Source organism: Rhinoraja longicauda, chromosome 1 (genome assembly GCF_053455715.1).
Source record: "Rhinoraja longicauda isolate Sanriku21f chromosome 1, sRhiLon1.1, whole genome shotgun sequence".
Lineage (NCBI taxonomy): Eukaryota > Metazoa > Chordata > Chondrichthyes > Rajiformes > Arhynchobatidae > Rhinoraja > Rhinoraja longicauda.
The window spans coordinates 129,481,576-129,509,541 of NC_135953.1; the positions used below are offsets into that span (position 1 = coordinate 129,481,576).

The window sequence follows — 27,966 nt, forward strand, 5'->3', positions numbered from 1 at the left end:
TTGGCTACTGACGTTCGGGTGATCTTGGTTCTGCAGTATGAATACCCCAGGTTGAATATTAGTTCTGTAGTTTAGCTCCACTCCTGAAGGTTGTTTGTTGGAGGTGAGGTGCCATATTAAATAAAAAAGATTGAAAAAATGATGGGATGACAAAAGAATCTTGTTTGACACCAGGGTTATTTGAGATTGTTTCTGTTATGGACCAATAGTGTCATGGCTTGCATACTGTTGCAAGGCAAATGCAAGAGGGAGAGGCCAATTTCTTTGGGCAACCAAATCTTAGGACCCTCCCGATTGATTGAGTGAGTGAGAAGCTTTAGTGAAGTTAGACTTTAGTCACATTTGGTGGCAAGAGCTGTTATTTGCATTTCTCTGGGAGTTGTCAAACCATGAAGGCGATGTCCTCCGTGACTCGGCAAGAATCATACTGTGAATCTTGGAGAATTTCTTTAGCTGCTGGATAAAGTAATTGTAGAGGCCTCTGGTGATGACCTTTCTTACGGAAACCATCAGTGAGATCCTTTGGCAGTTAACTCATTGTTGGTAATTGTCTCCTTCCTTAAAAAATATCTTAATGTAGATAAATATTAAAGGAATAAAGGAGACTTAGTTGGCACATGAGAAAGAATATGTTTAGGGGTACAGGAAAACGAGGGAGTACAGCACAGTTAAGAGCATACTGCCTGGAGCTGACTTGGACTCAACTGGGCTCAATTATTTTTCTCTGTGAATTAATAAGTACTTTATCCAATAGAAATACATAATGTGTATTTTTAGTACAAATTTAAAAGACGGTTTAACGTTTCAGAAAGAGTAATCAGTCTTCCTTTTTTTCTATCATTCTGTGGCATCCCGTGATGTATCCTCTCATCTCTATGGCATGTGTTGCATTTTTTTGCCCTCTGGCTGTCAAGGAGGTAGACATAAATGAAACTCGTTTTTCTTTCCCTGGATGATCTGAACGAGGAGGCAGTAGAGAGCTTCTGGGCGAGTTCTTAGGGAGTTTAGTTTTGCCAGGAGTTTTTATTTTCCCCTCCTCTCCGGCTCCTGAAGATCGCGATGAAACAAAGCGCCCGGTTCAGGTTGATCTTCGCCGACTGAAAGGGAGAGAGAAAAAAAAAAAGACGAAAGAATTTGACAGCACTAGAAAGAAGATGGGATTTTTCTCCCCTCTTTGTATCTGAAGACATTTATGTTCTTGAAGTCTATTCTTCCTGTGGCGATTGGCAGTATAATTCCAGAATCGCGGCAAAGACAGTGAAAGGGAATTATTTTCGTGTCTTTTTTTGTTGTTGTCTGTGTGTGTGTGTGAGAAGAAAGGAATTCGGATGGATTATGAAGGATGGCAGGGAGCCGGAACGGCTAGGCTGGCGGTGCGGAGCTCCAGCGCTCCTTTGTGCTGAGCAGGAGAAGGAGCAGCGGCGGTTGAGGGCTCGGGTTCGAACATTGGGGACCGAGGTTCCAATCCCATTGATAGAAGGAGCGAGGCGGCCGTTGGCGGTTGGCCGTTGAGCGCCCTCCTGCGCTCGCGCTGAGCCAGCAGGATTGACCGTTGGGGCCCGGAGCCGGCGCACAGGCCTACCAGCGACACCGACTCGCCGACCAGCGGACGGCCCGGGGGCGTGCCTGCCAGCGACGCCGACATCACCACCCCCACCCCCACCGACGACTCGTCGCCCAGCCGACGACGGCCCGGGGGCGCAGGGAAGCGGGCAGCCGAGGCGAGGCCCAGATCACCCAAAGAAACTCCCGACCGACACCATGGCGTCTTATGTGGATAACAGCTTCAGGCAGGCGGTGATGAAGAACCCAGCAGAAAGGACGCAACAGGTAAAAAAAAAAAAAAAAGGGGGGAGAAAAGAAAATATATCAGAAGGGATGAAGATAAAATACAAACGGGAAGAAAGTGTGGGTGCTCACTCAGATAAAGGAATTTCACTTCCAGAGAGTGACGGGCCGCTCGGCTCTGCTGGTGCCCTCCCTGTAAACAGGTGTGACTCTTCCAATGGTTGCATATTTAAAATATCAATCACTTCGCAGCCATAAAGCCGATGCATTTTTGATTTTGTAATTGCGTTTCTATCCGTCCGCGGTTTTATAAACCGAGATTGGGATCGAGGGATATAGTTTCCCAAAGACGCCACTTTTGATCCTTGTCTTGGCTCAACATTAGCCAGCAAGGACTTTGAAGTGCTGTTCCACCTGTGCTAAAATGTCTGCATATTTTTTTTGTGCCCGTTTAATGTTTTCCTGAACTATCCAATTTCGTACGCCAATAAATCAGTTCTACGGTGATGAATGCAGATTCAGGAAGTTGAGGTTGTGTTGTTGGTCGGAATGGTAGAGAATGCGCATCAGTGCCTTCTTATTTGTCATTGCAACATTTTCAATGGTGTATATTATGATGGTGTACTTAAGCCTTGTCTTTAGGCACCCTATTGTGAGGTGGAGCTTAAGTGGTTTCAAAATAAAACATTGCTGGTCTTTATTGATGCTATGAATTTCGTTTGTGTCGGAGACTAGTGACATTTTGACTCGACTTTCTTAGATATGTTCTGTGAAAATGATAATGCTTTTCTCACATTCTTTGGTGGTGGAAAGAGGACGTCGGTTTATTATCTGACCAAGCTGTCACTGTGTCATGGAGATATAGTGCGGATACAGGCCCTTCATCGATTCCATGGTGATTTACATTATTTCCGTCTTTTATACTCCCTGTATTATAATCTATTTCTCTTTGATTTCAAAACTTATCTGCACACTTAAGGGCAATTTACAATGGCTAATGAACTGACTAACCACACTTTTTTGGGATGTCTTCCTATATATAACATTAGTTTTTAGAGAGTCAAGAGTGTTTTATTGTTATATGAACTGGAACAGAACAATGAAATTCTTACTTGCAACAACAATAACGAAAGTTTGTAAACACAGCGTTCAAATAGAGAATATAAACAAAAACTGTTTTATAAATTAAAAAGAAGTGCAAAAACAACACAAAGCCCAAAGCGGCTAGTGCATCCCAGGCAGTTTGGAGTTTAGTTGGAGTTCGTACTGTCTATTAGCTTGATGGTTGTTGGGAAGAAACTTCCTGAACCTGGACATTAGTTTCAGACCTTCTCAATGGCAGGAGTGAAATTAGAGCAGTGCCAGAATAATGTGGGTCCTGGATAATAATGCTGGCTACCATGATGTTCATCACTTTGTAATCTCCTTTGTACCTGAGTGTTTGAATTGCCGAACCAGGCCCTGATGCAACTGCTGTAGTCAATGTCCTCTCTTCCGACACCTGTAGAAGTTCAAGAGAGTATTTGTTGGCACAATGATCTCCTCAATCTTCTAAGGAAGTAGAGGTGTTGATGGGCTTTCTTTTTGATGTTGAGACATGTTAGATTTGTTTTTTCTTTACTTTGTTTCAACCAGTTGTGTTTGAGCTTTTCATTAAAAAAAGACACAAAGTCCTGGAGTCACGCAGCACGGCAGGCAGCATATCTGGAAAACATGGATAGGTAGACACAAAATGCTGGAGTAACTAAACATGGATAGGTGATGTTTTGAGTCGGAACCATTCTTCAGACCCTGACATCAGTCTGAAGAAGGGTCTCGACCTGAAACGTTACCCATTCCTTCTCTCCTGAGATGCTGCCTGACCTGCTGAATTACCAGCATTTTGTGAATAAACAATTCAGACCACAAATCACTTGACAGGATAATGTTAAAAACTAAATGTGTTTACTTTCTGGTGAAATCAATACATTTGAATTTGGAAACAATACAGTTGGTGGAATGACAAATTAGAATTTTGCTTAATACTGAATGAAACTCAAATCTAATAAAATGCAGAAAATGTTCTGAAAGTTTATTTTTTGTTGCTGCATTTTCTCTATCTGAAATATTGCATCACTAATTTGAAATGAATCAAACCAAAGGTTGAAGGTATTTGTGAGTTTTGGCTCCCTCATGCATTTTGCAATTTAACACGTACCACTTGGGTGTTATAAGGCTGACATATCAATTGTATTGAAAGGTAATAAATTTAATTTGTGACCGTAAACTAGTGTTAAATACTTCATGCCTCTATTGAAGCCTTAAATTATTTTGTACACTTGTTATGACATTTGCAATATTTATCTTTTTCACCAGAGAAATGACAGATAAAATTATAGTCGTAATTTGCTGGTGGCAGTTTCATAATTCACTTTATAATTAAATAGGTCATAAGCCTGCCTAACCTGTATCCCATTGTTCCTCATTTATCAATAGTGGTTTATTGATCAAGAGGATCTAATGAAAAATTTGCAGCAGTTTCAAAGATGTCTCTGGGATGCTATTTTAACAAGTTATACATTGCAAAAATTCTTAATCAAATGAACTGCTATCATTGAATCAACAAATATTGCCATAGAACTAGAATTGAGCAGAAATATAGCTTCCATTAAAGACATAATTACTGCAATCACCACATTTTTTTAACCTACGTTGTGTGTGATAATGGAGAGATTGATTTGAAATTTACCTTTTGACTAGTGAAAAATGTAACATCTTTTAAGTGGCCATATTGCCCTTGACAAAATGCATCTGAACTCTTCCCACTCAACCTAATTACTTGCCCCTTTTTGTGGACTATGTATGAGGCATCGTACTGCTTTTGGAACATGGACCTGTTTCTCCTCCCATTGGTAGATTGCTGACGACCCACCTTCTATTGTTGGACCTCAGATTACCATATAGACAATAGACAATAGGTGCAGGAGTAGGCCATTCGGCCCTTCGAGCCAGAACCACCATTCAATGTGATCATGGCTGATCATTCTCAATCAGTACCCCGTTCCTGCCTTCTCCCCATACCCCCTGACTCTGCTGTCCTTAAGAGCTCTATCTAGCTCTCTCTTGAAAACATTCAGAGAATTGGCCTCCACTGCCTTCTGAGGCAGAGAATTCCACAGATTTACAACTCTCTGACTGAAAAAGTTTTTCCTCATTTCCATTCTAAATGGCCTTCCCCTTATTCTTAAACTGTGGCCCCTGGTTGTGGACTCCCCCAACATTGGGAACATGTTTCCTGCCTCTAACGTGTCCAACCCCTTAATAATCTTATATGTTTCAATAAGATCCCCTCTCATCCTTCTAAATTCCAGTGTATACAAGCCTAGTCCCTCCAGTCTTTCAATATACGACAGTCCCGCCATTCCGGGAATTAACCTAGTGAACCTACGCTGCACGCCCTCAATAGCAAGAATATCCTTCCTCAAATTTGGAGACCAAAACTGCACACAGTACTCCAGGTGGGGTCTCACTAGGGCCCTGTACAACTGCAGAAGGACCTCTTTGCTCCTATACTCAACTCCTCTTGTTATGAAGGCCAACATTCCATTGGCTTTCTTCACTGCCTGCAGTACCTGCATGCTTCCTTTCAGTGACTGATGCACTAGGACACCCAGATCTCGTTGTACGTCCCCTTTTCCGAACTTGACATCATTCAGATAATAATCTGCCTTCTTATTCTTACCACCAAAGTGGATAACCTTACACTTATCCACATTAAACTGCACCTGCCATGCATCCGCCCACTCACACAACCTGTCCAAGTCACCCTGCAACCTCATAGCATCTTCCTCACAGTTCACACTGCCACCCAGCTTTGTGTCATCTGCAAATTTGCTAATATTACTTTTAATCCCTTCATCCAAGTCATTAATGTATATTGTAAATAGCTGCGGTCCCAGCACCGAGCTTTGCGGTACCCACTAGTCACTGCCTGCCATTCTGAAAGGGACCCATTTATCCCCACTCTTTGCTTTCTGCCTGCCATCCAATTTTCTATCCATGTCAGTATCTACCCCCAATACCATGTGCTCTAATTTTGCCCACTAATCTCCTATGTGGGACCTTGTCGAAGGCTTTCTGAAAGTCAAGGTACACTACATCCACCGGCTCTCCCCTGTCCATTTTCCTAGTTACATCCTCACAAAATTCCACAAGATTAGTCAAGTGTGATTTCCCCTTCGTAAATCCATGCTGACTTGGAACGATCCTGTTACTGCTATCCAAATGCTCCGCAATTTCGTCTTTTATAATTGACTCCAGCATCTTCCCCACCACTGATGTCAGACTAACTGGTCTATAATTTCCTGTTTTCTCTCTCCCTCCTCTCTTAAAAAGTGGGATAACATTAGCTACCCTCCAATCCACAGGAACTGATCCTGAATCTATAGAACATTGGAAAATGATCACCAATGCGTCCATGATTTCTAGAGCCACCTTCTTAAGTACCCTGGGATGCAGACCATCAGGCCCTGGGGATTTATCAGCCTTCAGTCCCGTCGGTCTACCCAACACCATTTCCTGCCTAATGTGAATTTCCTTCAGTTCCTCTGTCACCCTAGGATCTCTGGCCACTAGTACATCTGGGAGATTGTTTGTATCTTCCTTAGTGAAGACAGATCCAAAGTACCGGTTCAACTCGTCTGCCATTTCCTTGTTCCCCATAATAAATTCCCCTGCTTCTGTCTTCAAGGGACCCACATTTGCCTTGACTATTTTTTTCCTCTTCACATACCTAAAGAAGCTTTTACTATCCTATATATTATTGGCTAGCTTACCTTCGTACCTCATCTTTTCTCCCCGTATTGCCTTTTTAGTTATCTTTTGTTGCTCTTTAAAAGAGTGCCAATCCTCTGTCTTCCTGCTCTTCTTTGCTATGTTATACTTCTTCTCTTTTATTTTTATGCTGTCCTTCACTTCCCTTGTCAGCCACGAGTACCTCTTATTCCCCTTAGAATCTTTCCTCCTCTTTGGGATGAATTAATCCTGCAACTTCTGCATTATTCCCAGGAATGCCTGCCATTGCTGTTCCACCGTCTTCCCTGCTAGGGTCTCCTTCCAGTCAGATTGTTAGATTGTTCTATTGTTAGACCATGAATTTTCCCAATTATTGCCCCAATGCTGTCATACCCTGGGATGACATCACCCTGTACTCTCAGGTGTTGGACGGAGGAGCTTGGTGGAAGGAATTATTAAGGGACTTGGAAGGACAGTGCAACAGGAAGACCTGAGAGGGGAATGTTGATGGGGCGTTTATTCCAGTAATCAGTAACTATTCCATTGCCGTAAAACAGTTGGCTGCCTGCACAGGTGCATACTGTTTCTTGTAGAATGCCCATAGCACAGACTTCTACTGGCGGCCTGTGCATTATAGGTGTGTTTCAATGCTGACAGCCTAAGGGATCCTGTGAATTGCCTTGACATCCAGTAAGTTTCCACTCCACTAGTTTCATCATTGGGGCTATTGAATGTGTTACACATTCTTAAACATTTAGTATCACTTGGGACAATTTTAAAAGAACATCAAAGCCTGTTGAAAGCACAAAAGTAATCTTGGCATATCAGTCCATTATATTTTTGATTTGAAATAATTTCGAATCAAATGTACATACACACGTGGAATGGTCATTATACTCTTGTTGCCCTTACTGCTTATTAATGCTCTCCAAGGATATTTGTGAAGATTGTGCTTTAGTCCGCTGGTAAATGAACTTCCAGCTTTCTTATTGTGTTCAAATTATCTTTTATGGAAGACTGTTATCATCATATTAATAAGAATTATTTTTGTTGTTGCCTTGTTAGTTGAAGTATGTTATGTTATGTATATGTTTGAAGAAACATAATCTAAAAGGAGATTATGTCAATGCATCAGCATTTAGTTAATGTTCTGAACTAAAGTTAAAATTTCTATCATTTTGGTATATTCAACAATATATAGCAAATGTAACCTGTTTATCATTCGATTAAAGGTGTATTATGTTTTGAATTATCAGCGTTCAAATATCTTGTCCATTATTTTCCCCTTGGGATTTTTAAAGATAATTTTGATTATAGAAATGTTCCAAAACACAATTGATTTTTGAAGAGGGATTTAAAGGCAAACAATGCTAGTCGTGCACCAAGAATGAAACCACAAATTCATTAGAATTTTGAAGAAACAAATGAAATTGATTTATCTCATTGGCATGATATTATTAAGGATAACTGTATAATATATGTAAAATCAAAGTACAATCAGATTGAACGGCCATTAAAAAATTGATGCTTTTAATTTTTAATTTGATCTACCAATAAGGAATTGTATGTGCTATTCGTTAGGAAGCAAAGTAAGAGTGTAAACCGACTTGGTAAAATAACCACTTGTTTGGTTTTTATAATATTCTGTTGCTTCTTTAAATTATGTTTCTAAGTTATATATTTCACTGCATTGTGTACATATAAAAAGCAAATCTCTTGAGCAACATAAATCAACATCATGAACTTAATTGCATTGTCATTGCTTTAATGTGATTTAGTACAGGAGCAATGTCTGTTTTTGTCAATGCAGCTCTACTCTTCAATATATAAGCATTAATATTATCAGCCATTTGTCAGTTATATGAATACGAGTTAAAGTAATTATGTTTCACATATGTACTTGGGTAGAATCTCATTATAGAAATTTGATCTTGGTCCCCAAACAGACAGCCCCAGAGGTCGTTAAATAATTATTTGTGTAAGACTTAATTAATTTTTAGATTACAAAATTAATACATGGCAGCTATAAATTAGGTCTCATTCTTTTTTTTGTCGGAAGGGTGCACCATATGGAATTTCCTTGCAATTGGTTATTTTCCTTTATGGTGGAGGTATCAAACTGTTCTGCCATAGTGATAACATAAACAACCTTATTTTACAATTAAATGATTTTGCTTTATGATATTTTGAAGAGGTCTTGAGGAATCACAGACGTAATTTAAGGATGATGTTTTGGTCAGTAGATCCTAATTAAAAGAATATGTAAATTCAAGATGTGTGGGTACGTTTGAGGACATGTATATATTCAGAGTTATTGAAGCTTGGGTGTGAATTTTATCAATCTTGATGAAAGAAAAGGAGGTTTAATAAAGTGATTGTGAATTTGAAGCACAGAACATGTTCTGTATGCAAGAAAAAGAGGGTAGAACACATGACAATCGGGTGTCATGCCTGATGGTGGCTGTTGGCCAGGATTAGTGATTTACACAATCGGGAACAGATGCAAAGTAAAATCTGTCATGATAAGATTAACTGACCACCTTGTATATTTGGTAAAAAGACCAAAACAGTGTCTCATGCAGCATAGCCTCAGGATAATTTGCTCTTTCTGTTATACACAGTAAAGTGGCAACATTTAATAATGCATTGCATGGAAATAATACCCCCACTGATATCCCTGGATGAATTGAGAACTATGTCATTCGAATTGGATTGGCACATACTTCTCTCTGCCTATTATTGTCCATTTTCTTCTTGTACTCAAGATTGCACGGATTTATCAATCAGTGTTGAACAGAGTATAGAGAGCTGCTCTCTACAATATTAGATACATGTCCTCCGCAAGATGGGACAAGATTTTGTTCCTGAAAATCGTTTATAATCCAAATAGTTTGCAAGTTGGAAATGTGGCTAAAAACCGAGTTGCCACACAGCAGTTGATGCCTGCAGCCCCACAACAGTAGCAGTATTTCTTTGCAGATATTCAGCCTGGACTACTTGTCCTTGTATTATATAAAAAAAGATGGGAAACTTTTGGAATCTAGTGCTCGTGTAGCATGCTTTGAAGTGCACAAAAAGGGAATTGAATGTAATTTAATGAGCAGCTGTTGCATAAGGCTTTACATTTGTATAGGCAGACTTGGTGGATCAGCTGCCACTTTTCTTAAAGTTTAGTATGGATGCTTCCTGATTTGTAAAATAAAGTATTTTCTGAGGTTTTCACAACTATGGATAATGATTCCAGATCAGACTGCCTGGTTGAACTTGGACTTGTATGGTTGTGGGAAATGAAAATATTTAATCCTTTCACTTTCTTGAAGCCCTTGTCCCATTACCTATGGGTTTTGTGTCAATATCCCTAATGCAATCATCATTATACGTGATACTGTGCAATTTCATGTGTCTTTCAAACCAGAAACGAGAATTAAGTTATTACCTCATAAATAAGTATCATCAGGTCAGGGTTTCCAGTATTTTGAACTGTAAATTATGCAGTGTCAGTATGGAATGTTGTGTGACTTGAATGAGAACTTGCAGCTTGTGCTGTTCCTATGTGACTGTTGCCTTTGGTCTTCTATGTGGTAAAGGCCATGCGTTTAGGAGAAGCTGTGAAAACAGTCTGAGTTAGTTGATGTGGTGCTGCTTATTTTGGTAGGTGTTGCAATCAAAACGTGCAAGTTTCTCAGCCAGTTTTTGTTGTTGGGTGAAGCAGTGGGCGTACCTAAAAATGTGATGCCAATCTGCTGAGACCGCAGCAGGGTGATATGTGTGCAAAATATAAATATATAGTATATATTATATATATTATCTATATACTAAAATTCTCGTTTGTTTGTTTGTTCCTGAACTACAGCCAAAACGGTACACGATAGCGCGACAATTTTAGGCCCACCTTACTCACTGTCTTCCCTTTGGTGCTAATGGAAGAAGTTTCATTGAAATCGGTGTTATATTTTTAAGGTTATTCACATTTTAAAGTTTAAATGTATCTCCTAGGGAGGGAGGAGGGAGGATAAGGGGGGTTGAGGGGGATGGAGTGGGGGGAGAGGGGAAGGGTGGGAGGGGAGGGAGAGGGGAGAGGAGGGGGAAGGGGAGAAGGGGAGGAGAGGGTGCTGCACCAATGCAGAAGAGGTTTGGGCCCAACGGGTCAACTTGGTCTTGTATATATATATCATTGTTTACAGAGTACTATAGTTCTTTCCTACACATTTTGTCTGCTCCGCTGCAAAATCTTCTCAAGGTATGTCTACTATGAAGAAGTTCCCCTCCTCTCTCCGAAGAGAGTTACTGTCTACTCTCCTGACATCAGTCTGAAGAAGGGTCTCGACCAGAAACATCACCAATTCCTTCTCTCCAGAGCTGCTGCTTAGCCCACTGAACCACTCCAGCATTTTGTGTCTTCTATGTTTACATATTCTGTTGTGCTGCTACAAATAAGAATTTCATTGTTCTGTCTGGGGCACATGACAATAACACACTTGTTTCTTTGATAGTATACCAAAGAGAAGAAAACTGGACACGTATTTGTCTTCCTTTTTGAGGACATGTTATGACTGAGCAGTTTTCCCTCATGTGAGTTGCCCAGTGCCAGTGTGGCTAGAAATGCACCAAGTCCAGTATGTGCTAAAGTAACTGTGTTTGTCAGGATTTGCATTGTTATTGGTGTATGCGTTTTAAGGTGATGGTGAATGTGTTAGATTAGCTGAAGAATAACTTTGATGATGATGAACACTTGTAATATTTGTCTCTTGCAATCAATCCCAGCAAGAGTTAGATTGTACATCGTGCATTTATGGTTGAAGCTTGTTGGACACAATTAGCCTTGGATTTGGTACTTGAGTTGAGTTCCTACATTGTTGATGCTGAAATATCCTTGCTTCTATCATCTGTAGCTGTTAAATTTCTACCATTACTCAAGACCGGATGGACTGAGTATGCAAAACTTTAATCTGATCCATTTTTTTTCTGAGCTCACATAGTTCTGTCTATTCACAAAATGCTGGAGTAACTCAGCAGGTCAGGCAGCATCTCAGGGGAGAAGGAATGGGTAACGTTTCGGGTCGAGACCCTTCTTCAGACTGATGGTCTGATGATGTTCTTCAGACATCAGTTTCTTATGTGCAGCATGAATGGAATCCTGGCATGGCCTTAGCTGGCTGGTATCTTAGGTTAGGTGTGCCAAGAAAGAAAGTTTGGTCTTCTAGAATTTTATCAGATCTGAAGAAGGATTGTTCTGGTCGTTACGATTTTCAGGATGATCTTGGATAATCTTAGAACTGTTTTGGGGCCATTGTTGCCTTGTGGTCATATTTGTTCTTTGTAAAATCAATTTGTGCATAGCACAATCTCATAAACAACAAATTGTGGGAAGTTGTAGATAAATGGTTAGAATCCATGTTAATTTGAAAGAAAAGTCTGATGGTCAAGAAAAAGCTTCACTATTGTGGTATTTTGTTTTGTTCTTGTCAAGATTTTTCTATTTCCATAATCTATTTCTCTATTCATAATTTTCTCTCATTATTATTCATCATTATTTATAATTTCTCTATTATATTTTTACAAAATTTCAGCATTGGTAAAAATATCAGCTTCTGGTCCCACAGTGATGATCAGCATAATAAGAGTTCTGATGTGCTTGCATCTGAACTCCTACTTATCTTGGACTTCCAAGCATGTTTGAAAGTTCATGAAAAGCTGAGCACTGGCTGGTTGTTAAAGGAGTAAAATGAATGTACTTGAAAGTCAACATAAAGATTTAATTTCTCAACAATTCTTCATACATGTTATGATCTGTATTTTTTTCCTACAGTGAAGCTGTCTAAGAAAGTCTGAGAATTAACTGCATCATTGACCATCCTGAGTTATAATTCATTTAATTGTTTAGAAAGTAAATTAAATTTGTACATGGCATGATTTTGTTTTTAAGAACAGTCCTCTGTATTCAAGGCTGCCGATTTGGTACATGTGCAAGTTTCCATCTGCCCCTTACTATTTGGACACATCCCTTTTTCCCCTCTCTCTTTGTTAAACTTTTTTTTTATCATCTATCATTACTCATCTGTGTCTGCCTGTTGCTTTCCTTACTGGTATCTGCCTGTTTTTGTATCTATTGTATTTGGCCTGCTCCTCCTCCCCCTCTTGCTTCTTTGCTTTTTGGGCAGGACTGGAGACTTCATCCCATTTGTTCTCTGTTACTCTCACACTTGCCTCTTCCTACCCAGATTCCCTTCCTCAAAATCACTTAAAATGAAGATCCGATCACATGGTCATGGTGATCTTGTTGTTTGGAATGCATGCTGTTGCACAAATTAACAATTTGTCTTCATTGGCAAGACTTTATAAATAAAAACTTTAATGGTTGTTCATTTTGACATGACCTGAGATTGTAAAGGGACACATAAATATAAGGCTGTGTCTGCCAGGCATCCTAAGTATTTACATCTATTTTCTTTCTTCTGCCATAATCACACTTTACCCTCTTTTCATTTTGCTTGATGTTGTATGAAATAATTTACTCATCCACAAATATGTTCTGCATGCCTCAGTAATCTGATTAGAGAAATGGAGAATGGCATTGTATGAGTTACAGATCTCCTACGGAGACTGCTATTCCAAGATCAATTTTAGATCACAGAAAAGTTCCTGTGCAAAATCCCATGTATTTTGGGTACATGTAATTATAATGTACGCTTGGCACTATTTGATTGTTGCTATTTGCAAAATCTTTGGAAATTGTGCAGTTCAGCTCGTGGTGCCATTAGGTCTTTGGGTGTGACACACATTCAACATTTCAGGTTAGACATGGGTGTAAGTACAGTATGAATTGAATTTAAAAAATGTACGTTTACATTCCATTGCACTGCACACATATGCAATGAATTCAGTTTCATTACAGAAATCTGACTGTCAGAACAGTCATCTGCATCAGCATACCGAGCCTCCCATGTGAGATGCTTTTGCACAATTAATTTTAAATGGAGTTTTTATTTACAAAAAAACACAAACTTAATTGTGCAATGATTTGCTGGATATCTTTTTTTAATCCTCTTTGTTGTACATCTTTTATGTTCTATTTTAGTAACATCCTCTTAAATCAACCAAAAATAAGTTGAAATAGCTTTACTTTTGGGTGCAGGAAGTTACAAATGGGTTGAATCCAAAGTACAGGATGAGGTTAGCAATTGTAAACAGGAAGTATGATTGCCGGAGAGACTCAAAGAGGAAATGGGAATTTCAAGAAACTTTAAAGTTATTTTTTAATCTTGTATCCAAAGAGGGGCAATTCTTCTCTGATTGAGCTAAAACATTAAATCCTAGAATTAAATATAATAGAAATTGTATAATTCCTATGCTGATTGTTCCTTTCCATGGACTAGTATTGCATTCTTTTCCTTGGGCTTGAAGCTACAGATTATGGAGAGGTTGTTAGGAAGTTGGACACAAAAAGCTGGAGTAACTCAGCAGGACAGGCAGCCTCTTTGGAGAGAAGGAATGGGTGACGTTTTGGGTCGAGACCCTTATGCAGGCATGAAGTTGGATTGGTTAATGTTCGACGTTAATGCAGAATGAGAAACATTTGGCAAAGTAAATATGGTTGGGCAGAATTAAAGGCTCCATGATAATGCATCATTCACAGTATTGCTGAAATTGTTTATAATTTGAATAGGAATTCTGGTGTTGGATATATGAATTAAAATGTATTTCATAAACCTTTAACTCTTTTTTGGATAAAGAATAATGTGTAGGTGCTAATAGCAATTATGTAATGTGCTTATCTTTAAGGATGTACTTTGCTAGTGTCAAATGATGGATGGGAAGGAGTGGGTGTGAGCAAACTAACCAGAACATATTTTTTGTAAGTGCTTGACCATTGATGAACCTGCCAGTTTAAGAATAATGTAAACTGCCATTGCTGATCTAGTGATCATGTTATGATCTGTTACAATCCTAGACTCGATCTATTTTTCACATCTTACTTGCGATTTTGAGCAGAACAGATTTTCAGCACTTTTGGGCATGGATTTAATACCCAGAGAAAGCTCGGAATTTTGCAATCAAAAACACCAAAGATCCTGTGATCACTTAAAACTTGTAATGGAGCATAATTAGAGTTACTGAGTTGCACATTGCTAAAGAGAAATTTGAAAAGCTGATGTCAGAAATCCAGGGTTGGTCAGATGGTTGTGATGAGTGGTTTTACTTTTACATCTTGAATTTATAGTTTAGGGTAAATGTCATCTTAGAATCAGGGCACCTTAAGCACTGGAATTTGGTGACTAGGATAAAGGACCAAGTTGGCTAAGGATGATGCAGAAAAGCTGAGCTCTCGGGATTCAACTTGAAAACTAAACCTGCTAATAAATTTCTCTCTCCTTGGGGAAACTCCTGTGGTTTAGGCAGACGGCTACATCTGGATGGAGAAATGAAATCCTCCAGGTGATGGAAATGTTTGCAGGAAAGTGGATGTTCGAGAAGCCTGTTGGCCAAAAGTATTTATATCACAGCATGATTTGAGAACAGCTTCATCCAAGTCTGCAAGAAATTGCAGAGAATTATGGACGCAGCCCTGACCATCGCACAAACCAAACACCTTCCATTGACTCCATTTACACCTCATGCTGCTTCGGCAAGGCCACCCAGCAGATTCAAGAACGAGTTGCACCTGGCCACTCCCTGTTTACCCCTCTCCCATTGGGTGAAAGGTATAGAAGTGTAAAAAAGCACACCTCCAAATTCAGGGACAGTTTCTTCCAAGCTGTTATCAGGCAACTGAAGCATCCTACCAACAACGGGAGGGCAGTCCTGAACTACTACGTACCTCATTGGACACCTTTGGACTATCTTTGATCTGACATTACTGGCTTTATCTTGTATTAAACATTATTCATGTTATTCCCTCTATCAAGTATCTGTACACTGTAGATGGCTCAATTGAAATCATGTATTGTCTTTCTGCTGTCTGGATAACACACAACAAAAGCTTTTCACTGTACCTCGGTATACATAACAATAAACTAAATTCAAACTCAAACTCAAAAAGGTGCAATTGCAGAAGCTAAAAGGCGGTAATTTTCTCCAATTTAGTGTTGCATTTTGATAAGAATCTCTGGCAGATATCAATTGTCGTAATCCTCATTTCATCTTGATTTGCTTAACCCTAATAGAAAAAATACCAAAATAACAGTGGCGCAGAGGTTAGTGCTGGCACCTTGCCTTCCTGATCTAGTTTGCACTCCTTGTGAAGTTTGCATTTTCCCCCTGTGATTCTGTGGATTTACTTTGGGTGATCCTATTTCCTCCTACATGCTAAAGATGTACTTGACTGGTAGCTTAATTGTTGACCATAAATTGTCTTAAGTATAGTGCGTGCCAAGAGAAATTGGGGGTGGGATTGGGGTAGGGGGAAGGTATTTAGTTTAGAGTTTGTTTTTTTTTAGTTTGGAGATACAAGGTGGAAAAAGACACTTTGGCCCAATGGGTCCACACTGACCAATGATCACCCATATGCTAGTTCTATCCTACATACACTAGGGACTGTTTACAGAAGCCAGTGTCGACAGGAACATCACCTGTTCCTTTTCTCCAGAAATGCTGCCTGACCGGCTGAGTTACTCCAGCTTTTTGTGTCTATCTTCGGTTTAAACCAGCATCTGCATTCCTTCCAACACAACCTCCAAACCTGCACGTCTTTGGAATGTGGGAGGAAACTGGAGCACCTGGAGAAAACCTACGCGATCACAGAGAGAATGTGCAAATTCCAGCCAGACGGCACCTATATCAGGATTGAGCCCGGGTCTTTGGCGCTGTAAGGCAGCAACTCTACCGCTGTATCACAGTGCTGCCCAATTGATGGCGATGGAAAGGAAAAAATGGGATTAATGTAGATGGATACTTGATGGAATGCACAAATACAATGGTCTTCAGGGAATGTTTCCGTGATGTATAACTCTGACTCTCTGAGTGAAAGGTGGTAATCCCTCAGTATGACCTCAGAGGTTCATGTTTCTCCCTCTGGTGGAGAAGGAGCCGGCATTCACTTGCAGCTCAGAGTATGAAATATCCCTATTTAGGACGTGTCTGCTTGCACTAATCTAAAATTGTAAAAAGTGGGCCAAAAATAAATCGTATAAAATTTTACTGTATGAAAAGCCACAAGCTATGTAAAGCAGCTGGAATTACCAGAAGCCTACATTAACTAAATAGGAACAAAAAAATAACCTGTTGGAGGAACTTGAGCGTCGGACAACATCTGTAGAAGGAAATAGACAGGCAATATTTTGGGTCGGAATGCTTTTGTTTATTTCCTTCTACAGATGCTGTCTGACCTGCTAAGTTATTTATTCACAAAATGCTGGAGTAACTCAGCAGGTCAGGCAGCATCTCGGGAGAGAAGGAATGGGTGACGTTTCGGGTCGAGACCCTTCTTCAGACTGAAGAACTTAGCAGGTCATAATAGTATAAGAAAATAACTGCAGATGCTGGTACAAATCGAAGGTATTGAAGAAGGGTCTCGACCCGAAACGTCACCCATTCCTTCTCTCCCGAGATGCTGCCTGACCTGCTGAGTTACTCCAGCATTTTGTGAATAAATACCTTCCATTTGTACCAGCATATGCAGTTATTTTCTTATACTATTATGACCTGCTAAGTTCCTCTAGCAATTAGATTTTTGCTCAAGATTACAGCATCTGCAGTCACTTGCTTCTCAATTAGGTGTGAAAGTTCTAATGAACTAGAGACTAGTGAATCTGTGGAATTCTTTGCCACAGAAGGCTGTGGAGGCCATGTCAGTGGATAATTATAAGGCAGAGATACCTGTAGATACATTCTTGATTAGTACGGGTGTCAGGAGTTATGGGGAGAAGCATGAGAATGGAGTTAGGAGGGAGAGATAAATCAGCCGTGATTGAATGGCGGAGTAGACTTGATGGGCGAATGGCCTAATTGTGCTCCGATCACTAATGACCTTATTATAGCTTTAAGGTGAGAGGGACAAGTCTAAAGGAGATGTGTGGGACAAGTTTTTTTTTACAGAAGGTGGTAAATGCCTGGAATACCAGGGGTAGTGATAGAGGCAGATACAATAGTGACATTTGAGACTTTTAGGTTGGCACATAGATGTTTAGGGAATGAAAGAATATGTATTACCTGCAGGTAGATAAAAGCTGGTCTTGACATCTTGTTCGGCAGACATTGATGACCAAAGGGCCTGTTCCTGTGCTGTACTGTTCTACATTCTATGCAACACCTCTTGCCTTGGCTTCATTTAGGGACCCTCGACAGCCCTTCCAAGTGAGACAGAGGTTTATTTTCACTTCATCCAACCTTGTCTATTACATTCGCTGCGTTTGATGTGGTGGCTTCTCTAACAGTGAATCAGTAAGACCAAGCAGAGATGGGCTTCGCCATACACTTGCGCTCTCTCTGCCAGTGCCAGCTGGAGTTCCTGTTTGCAAGCCAATTTAATTCCCCTTCCCATTCCCATACCAACCTATCTGGCTTTGGCCTCCTCCAGCACCAGAATGAGGCCATGGACAAATTGGAAGAACAATATCACATATTGGGTAGCTTATAACCCCATGGCATGAATGCTGAATTCTCCAATTCCATGTAATACCTCTCCCCTTCACATCCATCCAGCTTTCTCCCCCGTGCACCCACGCGCACCTTTCCATTCTCCCAACCTCTTTCACCCATTTCCATTCCCCTCCTCCACCTCCATCTCCTCATTTAACACTCGTCCCTACCCTGGGCCCCACATTTTTTTTCACACCCTTCCCCATGCTCCCATCTACCCACCATCTCTCCCTCTGGTTCTACATTTCATACCCCACCTTCCTTCCTTAACAGATTCCATCATTTGTACCATTTTGTCTTCTCTACTTCCAGCACTGGTCACTATCTCTGCCTTTCTCACCCACCTGACTTTTCTGTCACTTGACTCCGCCTCCCCTGGATCTGCTTATCACTCGTTAGCTTTTGCCTCATCTCTTCCCCCTTATCTCTTTCTACCAGCTCTCTCCCCTCTACTCCATCAGTTTGAAGAAGACTCTTGACCCAAAAAGTCTTCTGTCCATTTCCTTTAACAGATGCTGCTTGATTGCCTGAGTTCCCGCAAAGTTTATTTTTAGCTTCAACCTATTCTATTCTATTACAGAAACATTTATGACCAACCACATTCTTGGTGAGTGCGTGGTGCTGGTTGCATGCGCCACGTCTGTGTTAAGACTAAGCTCCTGTTGCATGTATTTAAAAAAATCCATCCTGAGGTTGAAGGCAAATCTCATCTTAATGTTGCTGTCATAAAGAATTTCTGCATTTGAAAGATTTGGAGTGAGCATGTTCCTGATAATAAACCAATTGGTTTGATTTTGATACCATTTTGTAAAGTTTTAGGAATAAAAACTAGGCTGTTGTCAAGAATGTCTTTGGAACAACAAAAACAGGAAAACATTACTATTTTGCGATTTCTGAACAGCTGTTGCTTGTACAAAAGAAAGAAAAGCAAGCTAGATTACCTTTGCTTCACTAATCGCTTTATCCCAGGGCTCTCAAATTCAGAGGCCAATAGAGCAAACTAAAAGGAAGCAGAGAATGTGTCCAAAGATGTTGGCAAGACATATTCAAAAAAATAATATCAGCTTTGAAAGAGAAGACCCTGGTGGGACCAACTGTGTCAACCTGGCATTTGGTCTAATTTATAAAACAAAAGTCTACAAACTGAAAGTTAAAGATTGAAATGCCTAGTCTGGTAGTTATGGCAGGATTTAACAGTCTCTGACAAGGGATTTTGTAGAGTTAATGGGTCATGGAGTCATATAGCACAAAAATAAGCCCTTCGTTCAAACTCATCCATGCCAACCAAGGTGGCCCATCTAAGCTAACCTATATCCCTCCAAAGCATTCCTGTTCATGTACGTGTCCAAATGTCTTTTAAATGTAGTTGTTGTGCCAGCCTCAACTACTTCTACTGGTAGTTTGTTCCATATACCCAATATGCTCTATATGGAAAAGATTGCCCTGATGTTTAGTTTAGTTCAGAGATACAGCGCGGAAACAGGCCCTTCAGCCCACTGAGTCCACATCGACCAGTGACCCCAGCACACTAACACTATCCTTCACACACCAGGGACAATTTACACTTATACCAAGCCAATTAATCTACAAGTCTGTACGTCTTTGGAATGTGGGAGGAAACCGAAGATCTCGGAGAACCCATACAGTCACGGGGAGAATGTACAAACTTCATACAGACGGCGCCCCTAGTCAGGATCGAACCCGGGTTTCCAGTGCTGTAAGGCAGCAACTCTACCGCTGTGTCACTGTGCCGTCCTATTAAATCTTTCTCCTCTCACCTTAAATCTTGTTCTTGATTTTATCTATCCTGGGAAAAGGACTGTGCATTCTCCCTACCTATTCCATGATTTTATGCACCTCTGATCACCCCTCGGCCTCCTGTGGATCAAGCAGCATCTCTTGGGAGCATGAACAGGAAAAGCACTGTGTCGGGACCCTTCTTAAGACTGAAGTTTGGAATTGAATTGCATGCTCAAGGAGATAAAAGGATGTGTTTAGATTCAAAGAAAGATTCAAGGGCAACATTAGTCTGTACATGATTACATAAGTGAAGTTGAGATGTTTATCTAATTGTGGCGAGGATAAAAAAATTACTAGTAGAGAAAAATAAATAGAGGAATATAAGGAATGTTGTGGCACGGTGGCGCAGCAGTAGAGTTGCTGCCTTACAGCGAATGCAGCGCCGGAGACTCAGGTTCGATCCTGACTACGGGCGCCGTCTGTATGGAGTTTGTACGTTCTCCCCGTGACCTGCGTGGGTTTTCTCCGAGATCATCGGTTTCCTCCAACACTCCAAAGACGTACAGGTATGTAGGTTAATTGGCTGGGCAAATGTAAAAAAATTGTCCCTAGTGTGTGTAGAATAGTGTTAATGTGCGGGGATCGCTGGGCGGCGGGGACCCGGTGGGCCGAAGAGCCTGTTTCTGCGCTGTATCTCTAAAAATAAGTAAAGAATGGATTAGGATTTTGTGGAAATAAAAAAGGGCAATAATAATAATAATAATAATAATATAATATATTCCTTTATTTGTCCCACACTGGGGAAATTTGCAGTGTTACAGCAGCAAAGTGGATAGCAAGAGACAATCATTATAAATAAAAATAAAGATAAGGATAATTGTCATCATTTACTGTGGGTTTTTTTTGACAAGATTGTCAAACTCAAGGACAATGTGTGTGGTGAATAAAATGAAATGTAAGAATATGGGTTAATAATTATATAAAGGTGAAGTTGAAACTTAAAATCATTAACAGAGACATAGCGTAGTTTAGAACAGGATTAAGAGCAATGTAAAGCATTAATATATTCGATGAAAGTAGGTGCCCACTTGATAACCCTAATGACGTGTCTGACTAGCCTTTCTCAACATCGGATGAGCATAGGTGAGTGCATAAGCCTCCCATCACCACCGGGAGCAAATTGACATTTGGCACTTTGGATTTCTAACATCTTGTCCTGTGTATTTGGAAACAGGAGGGATAGTGGGAAAATATTTTTACAAAATATTCTATTAAAATGCTAGAAAAGAAAGAATGGTGCAAGAGAGGGTAAGGGTACAGGTGGGAATCATGATGCCAATTTAGCAAACAATTAAAGATCTTAAAAATTGTAAATCAAAATTAATTATTCTGAACTGGCTGAAGCTAACTGCAGTGAGAAGAAAAGGAAATTGGGTCAGATAGGAAAATCAAATTAATGGCAAAGAATTTGTGCAGGCAATATTTAAATTGTTTTAAAATTGCAACTTGACTGACTAAACTCAAAATTGCCAGATGTTCCGAGGCACTTAATCTATAAAATCCCAATGAATATTGCATGAATTTGTTATCTTGTTTAAATCAAACAGACTGCGAAATCTATTGAACTGTTTGATTTTTCAACGTAATGGTTGGAGCAATAATGAGGTTTTATGTAAATTAATCTAAGAATTTTAAATTGCTTCTATTATAAGGATTTATGCTTACAGATTGGCAATGAGTGTCATGAGAAAGGATTGCATTTGGGGATGTCATTGATATGTTCTGCATGTTAATTAATGCTGGCTGGATGACTGTCACTGCCAATTTAAATCTGGGTTAAATACATGCAATACAATCATGTTATCGTAAATTTACATGACCAAAATACAAAATAACTTTACCTTTGAGACATTGTCACAAAACGTCTAAAGCTTGTTGTCCTTGTTCAATATGGGTCAATAACAAGAGGCTGTAATTGGCAAAAGAACAAGGAGGAAAATTATAACAAATTATGTCATACATTGGAATGCAGCACTTGAATGATGGTGGTATTAAATTTCATGGGAACTTTTAAAGAAAATATTTTAAGAGAATAGATTTGAAGCAATTTATATTTTTTCTTTTTCCTCATAAATGTAAAACCTTTAATTTTTGATGACATTCGTTTTAATTGCAACTTGATTTCAATTTCAGTTAATTGGCATTTTTTTGTGTACAGTCGTTTGAACTCAAGTTGCATTGAAATCTACCTTAGTTGTGCTAGACAAGAGAGTAATTTGTGAGGCAGTAGGTATCTTTGTCCTTTGTTTGCACTTAGTTTCTATATGCTCCTGATGCTTCAACCTAATGTTCTTGATGCCATTTTAAATGCTGTTCTGCTAATGGTGATGTTGCAATTTTTGAAGGAGGATTTGCAAAACATTTTTGAATCGCTTTATGCCCACCAGGTAATCTTTCTCATGGCAGAGCTTAGAATAGTGTGTCTGTCTGGAAATAAAGTATTCCATTTCCGAATTGTTTAACATCCAACTTGCACAAGGGTCTGCGGGACTTCACCGTTATGCAGGTTTGGGAGCATCTGTGGTTATTCAAGGCAGGGAATGTTGACCTAGGAGCAAATACTGATGTTAAGTCATTCTATCCTAGCTGGAAAGGTATTGGAGGTGAGGTGCAGCATTCCAGCATATTGCAGCCTTGCTTGACCTCAATCTACACTGAGATTGGATTTCTTGTGACCATTTTGTTAGAATCATTGTAGGTTTGGAGGGATATGGACCAAACGCAGGCAGATGTGACTAGCGTAGCTGGGACATGTTGGCTGGTGTGGGCAAGTTGGGCCGAAGGGCCTGTTTTCACGCTGTATCACTCTATGACTATAACTCTATGAAGCATAGGTAAAAAATCTGTGGCTCAGTATGTTTAATTGACATTTTGCAAATACAGAATACATTGTGTTTAGCTTTTACTTGGGGGAGAATGGGCAAATACTATATCTGTTAATTTCATCATGCAGTTTGTCAAAAAATGTTGATGCATAAGCCGGTTGCTCAATGGAACATCAGGTCAAGCGATAGGAGTAGAATTAGGCTATTCGGCCCATCAAGTTTACTCTGCCATTCAAACATGGCTGATCTATCTCTCCATTCTAACCCCATTCTTCTGCCTTCTCCCAAAACCTCTGACACCTGTACTAATCAAGAATCTATCTATCTCTGCTTTAAAAATAACCACTGACTTGGCCTCCACAGTCTTCTGTGACAAAGAATTCCACAGATTCACCACCCTCTGACTAAAGAAATTTCTCCTCATCTCCTTCCTTTAATTCTGAGGCTATGACCTCTGGTTCCAGACTCTCTTACTAGTGGAAACATCCTCTCCACATGCACACTATCCAAGCCTTTCTCTGTTCTGTATGTTTCAATGAGGTCCCCCCTCATCCTTTTAAACTCCAGTGAGTGCAGGCCCAGTGCCGACAAACCCTCATCATAGGTTAACCTCATTTCTGGGATCATTCTTTTCAAACCTCCTCTGGACCCTCTCCAGACCCAGCACAACCTTCCTCAGATATGGTGCCCAATATTGCTCACAATATTCCAAATGCGGCCTTACCAGGGCCTTATAGTGCCTCGGCATTACAGCTGGTATTTTGTATACAAGCCCTCTTGAAATAAATGCTAACATTGAGTTTGCTTTCTTTACCTCCAATTCGACTTGCAGATTAACATATTGGGAATCCTGCACCTGCACTCCCAAGACCTTTTGGACCTCTGATTTCGGGATTCTCTCACCATTTAGAAAATAGTCTACGCCTTTATTCCGACTACCAAACTGCATGACTCCACACTTTGCTACACTATATTCCATCTGCCATTTCTCTGCCCGCTCTCCCAATCTGTCCAAATCCTTCTGCAGAGTCCCTGCTTTCTCTACGCTACCTGCTCTTCTACCTGTTTTTGGGATGTCGTTTTAAAAAAATAACAAATTACTGTCCCAGGCAAACTATTTTAAAAGGGTAATATAATATTGGATAGAAAAAGCAATACTTACACTATGTACGTTCGGATTTGATGTTGGCTATTTTCCTGGCCGTTTTCCGAGAACTATTGAAGAATCATAGGTTAGTGTTAACAACTATAATTATGCTTACCTGGATTCATAATTTTAATTTTTATAATCGAATTGAAGTGCTTTATGTCATGCTTTATTGGTATTTAGTAAGCTTTATACATATTAGGGCTGTCAATTAATTAATTAAAGGGAAGTTAAGAGCATTAATTGTGACTGCCGATATGATAAAAAACTTAAAATAAACAAAATTGTTCTACTGATTCCGCCATCATAAATAAAACCAGTATCCATGTGTTGAGTACAGCTGGAGGCTCTTTTAAGGTCTTTAATGCTAGGAAGAACAAGAGTTTCATGTGCTTCCTAACTTCATACAATTTTCTCCATTGAAAATAAACCTAATTTCCAGTTATTGTGTAACTGGCAATCACGCTCCCTCCCACACATCACCATCATCAAAAATGTTATTCGCTACATTTTTACTGACCATGACCTTGTTATGTCAATTTCACCTCTCCTGCTACAATACTGAAACAAATGCCATCCCACCTGACTGATTTTGGTCAGATCTTGCTCCATGTAATTCTGTTCATACCCATGTTATCCTCCTCCAAAATTCCATGTCTGTCTTGAGACTCATGCATGCAGATTTATCCCTTTGTGCACAAGTATACTGACAGCTTTATCATTACTCATGAATTATGCAATCGATAATTATACCATGTCAAGCTAATTATGAAAGAAATGCTCTGAAAGGATGTAATATCTTCAAGCTACAGGTGCCAACTATTTTCATTCTGTCTTCCATGTCTCTCCACTAACCATCTAAACTAATCATCAAAACTCTTCAGCAGTATGGCAGTGAAAATGAGTGAAGTGACATGAATGTTGTATATCAACTTTGTTTCAGCAATCAATTGTGCTCAGAGCAGTCAAAACCTGAAGATTCTTGGAATGAACAACCTTTAGTTAAGCAAAAAGAAATTAGAAAATAATCATCATGAAACTGCATTATATCCAAGTGAGCATATCCATATGCAACTAGGAAATCTTATAAGAATTCTATATATTATATGGTCTATTTGAATTCAACACCCTTGAAGCAATCTAACAATCACTCAACTCGCAATACTTAGTTTAAGAAGAGCAGATCTTTAAATGTTTTACCAGAAAGATGGAATTTTTTAACATTGCAGAGAGCATTAAAAAAAAATTTTTGTTGAGACTTGTAGCAGAGAATTATTCATCCAAGTATAAAGATCACTTGATCACCAAACTCTTGAATATTGCTGCTTTGGAGACCCTAAAATTCCCATTGGGTTCTTTAGTATTTTCTGTTGATTCCTACAATGAGATTCCAGGTCACAGTATAAGAATAAGGGGTAGGTTCTTTAGGACTGAGGTGAGGAAAAACATTTTCGCCTAGAGAGTTGTGAATCCGTGGAATTCTCTGCCACAGAAGGCAGTGGAGGCCAATTCTGGATGTATTTAAGAGAGAGTTAGATATAGCTCTTAAGGCGAATTGAATCGAGGGATATGGGGAGAAAGCAGGAAAGGGGTACTGATTTTGGATGATCAGCCATGATCATTAAAGGGCTGAATGGCTTACAACTGTACCTATTTTCTATGTTTCTATGTGCCTCCACTGACAAGATGTGCATTTTCACTACCCTCTCACCTGTTGATGATACATCCTCGCTGGAGTATGTCGGTGACTCTGGGGGAGAGGAAGATGATGGTAGGGGGTGGTGCTCCCTATAGATTATAATAAAAAAGTCTTGTGTAGGAGAAGGGTCTTGACCTGAAACCACCCATTCCTTCTCTACCGAGATGCTGCCTGTCCCGCTGAGTTACTCCAGCTTTTTGTGTCTATCTTCATAATAAAAGTCTTGCTTGATACTCTTGGTTTAAAATCTCGTTAGGTATAGTGGCATTCAATTACTCCATGATAGAAAGATGGTTTTAGGGTTTTGGCAAAGCATGAGTTGGATTTTGAGTTGTAGTGGATCTCAGTGATGCAAGGGAAAGGAAGAATATTCAACACTGAATATGTGGATTGTAAGGGGAGGAACTCATTTGGAATGGGGAGATGTATAAAAGTAAAAAGATGTGGAAAATTGCTGCAATGGCTTCAGAAAAAAATGGATATTGTTTAATGACAATCTTTCACGATTCTACAAGTGATAGAGAAGTGTAATAAAAAAAGAAAAATGCACACTGAATAGGCACTAAAATAAATGTTTCTTCAGCATCATAGCCATTTTCTCAGACATTAAAACTGAAGAATTTGTGTTTGAAACCTGCTAAAGCTTTGTTGATTTCCGCATCAAAAGAATTTCACTTTGATTTTCAATTTTGATTTCTACTGTCTTTGAAGTGGAAGGTCCACTCAGCGTAATTGTATCCCAGTTTAATTTATTCACAGGCAGAGTACAAGATATCATGCACCACTGAGCACCATCAATGATTTTCATTGAAGGAGATGTCACCATTCACTGTTGCTGGGTACACGCTGCTGCTTTATGGGTATAACAATGTTTTATATTGTTGAAGCATTGTGGATTTTATCAGCAGTGCTGTAATATGTCATGAGATTGTTAGTGTTGTGTCCTTGTTTGCACAATGCCTGTTAATGATTTTACTGTTCGGATGTAAAATGCCAATGTTATTTTATTTCTGTAGAAGTTAGATATTGGAAAAAAGGTTGAGTTGTTTTGGACTGTGCTATGTGCATTCATTGACCAAGCTTTAATTGACACCCTGAACTCTTTTGTTACAAATTGCATATGAAACACAGCTGTAGGAAATGTATGTTTATACAGGATATCCCAGTTAAGCATGAAAGCTTGTTTACAATGGATTTCTTCCCAAGGGTAGCTACCAGATGCAGAATAGCAGACAATATAAGTAGGATAAAAATCAAACTGATGCATCCTGCGGTTTTCCTAATTGCATCCTTTAATGCAATTGTAATTTCACAATGTGCAAAGCTCTTGTTTAAAAATTGTAATGATATTTGCAAGACCAACATAACGGGGTAATAAAATGAATGAAGTACTACCAGCATGTTCAATGCAAAACAGTGGTTATATAAAAGTTATACAAAAGTTGGCCTGACTATTTTTCAGGCCATCTGGTATCTGGTTGAATCTCTGTGTGAATGTGATCCAAAAGCAGTAGTTACATGGGACAGTCTTCAGTTTTTAACATTATATTCAATAGAGGTAAAAGGCAACCCTAGTTATCCGGTCCATATGAATAGTAGGTTGAAGGAATGAAAAGTGTTTACTATGAAGGTTGGAGAGAAGCAGCAGCCAGAAGCAGTGAGAGCAAGCATTGGCTGAAAGTAAGTGAGTCAGAGGGAAAGAAGATTTTAAAAGAATGTCAAAGGCCAAGGTTCGAGTAATTTACAAATTAGCCCTAAAGTAGTTGATTAGGTAACAGATAAAGAAGTGCAGCTGCAGCGGAGCGGCCTTGTTTAGGTGAAGTGCCTTGGTGAGTAAAGTGTGAGTCTTTGGCTCAAGAGTCTTCGGCGAGGAGGCTGAGGCAAGGAGGCTACACTTGATTTGAAATTTGTGATTTTTGGTCCACTGAAGAAATGGCAGGCAAGTTGGTACAGTGTGTTTCCTGCAGGATGTGGGAGGTCAGGGACACTTCTGGTGCTTCTGGAAACTACACCTGCAGAAATTGTGTCCAGGTGCACCTCCTGAAAAAATGTGTTGGGGAACTGGAGCAGCAGTTGAATGACCTGAGGGCCATCCTGGAAAACGAGAGTTTCCTGGACAAGACCTACAGTGAGGTTGTCACACCAAGGACACAGGAAGAGTGAAGGTGGGTGACTGTGAGAAAGAGGAGTAAATGTGGAGTGCTCTTCCTGTGTCCTTGGTGTGACAACCTCACTGTAGGCCTTATCCAGGAAACTCTCGTTTCTTCAGTGGAGGAGGTATAGCGACATCTTCTGCAGTTGCAGGGGAAGGTACCTGGGGAGTGAGTGAGTGGGTGGTTTGGGTGGGAAGGGATGTC

At 39.8% G+C, this 27,966-nt stretch overlaps 1 protein-coding gene across 3 annotated transcripts in view; it reads left to right on the forward strand.

The window, feature by feature from the left end:
* Positions 1-1,642: 1,642 nt before the first annotated feature.
* Positions 1,643-27,966, forward strand: part of rapgef2b (Rap guanine nucleotide exchange factor 2b) — a 262,350-nt gene continuing 236,026 nt past the window's right edge. For all 3 annotated transcript variants that reach the window (XM_078406666.1, XM_078406684.1, XM_078406675.1), the window contains exon 1: positions 1,643-1,830. In XM_078406666.1, coding sequence (XP_078262792.1) covers positions 1,762-1,830 — 69 coding nt within the window. In that variant the 5' untranslated portion in view covers positions 1,643-1,761. The remainder of the gene's footprint in view (positions 1,831-27,966) is intronic.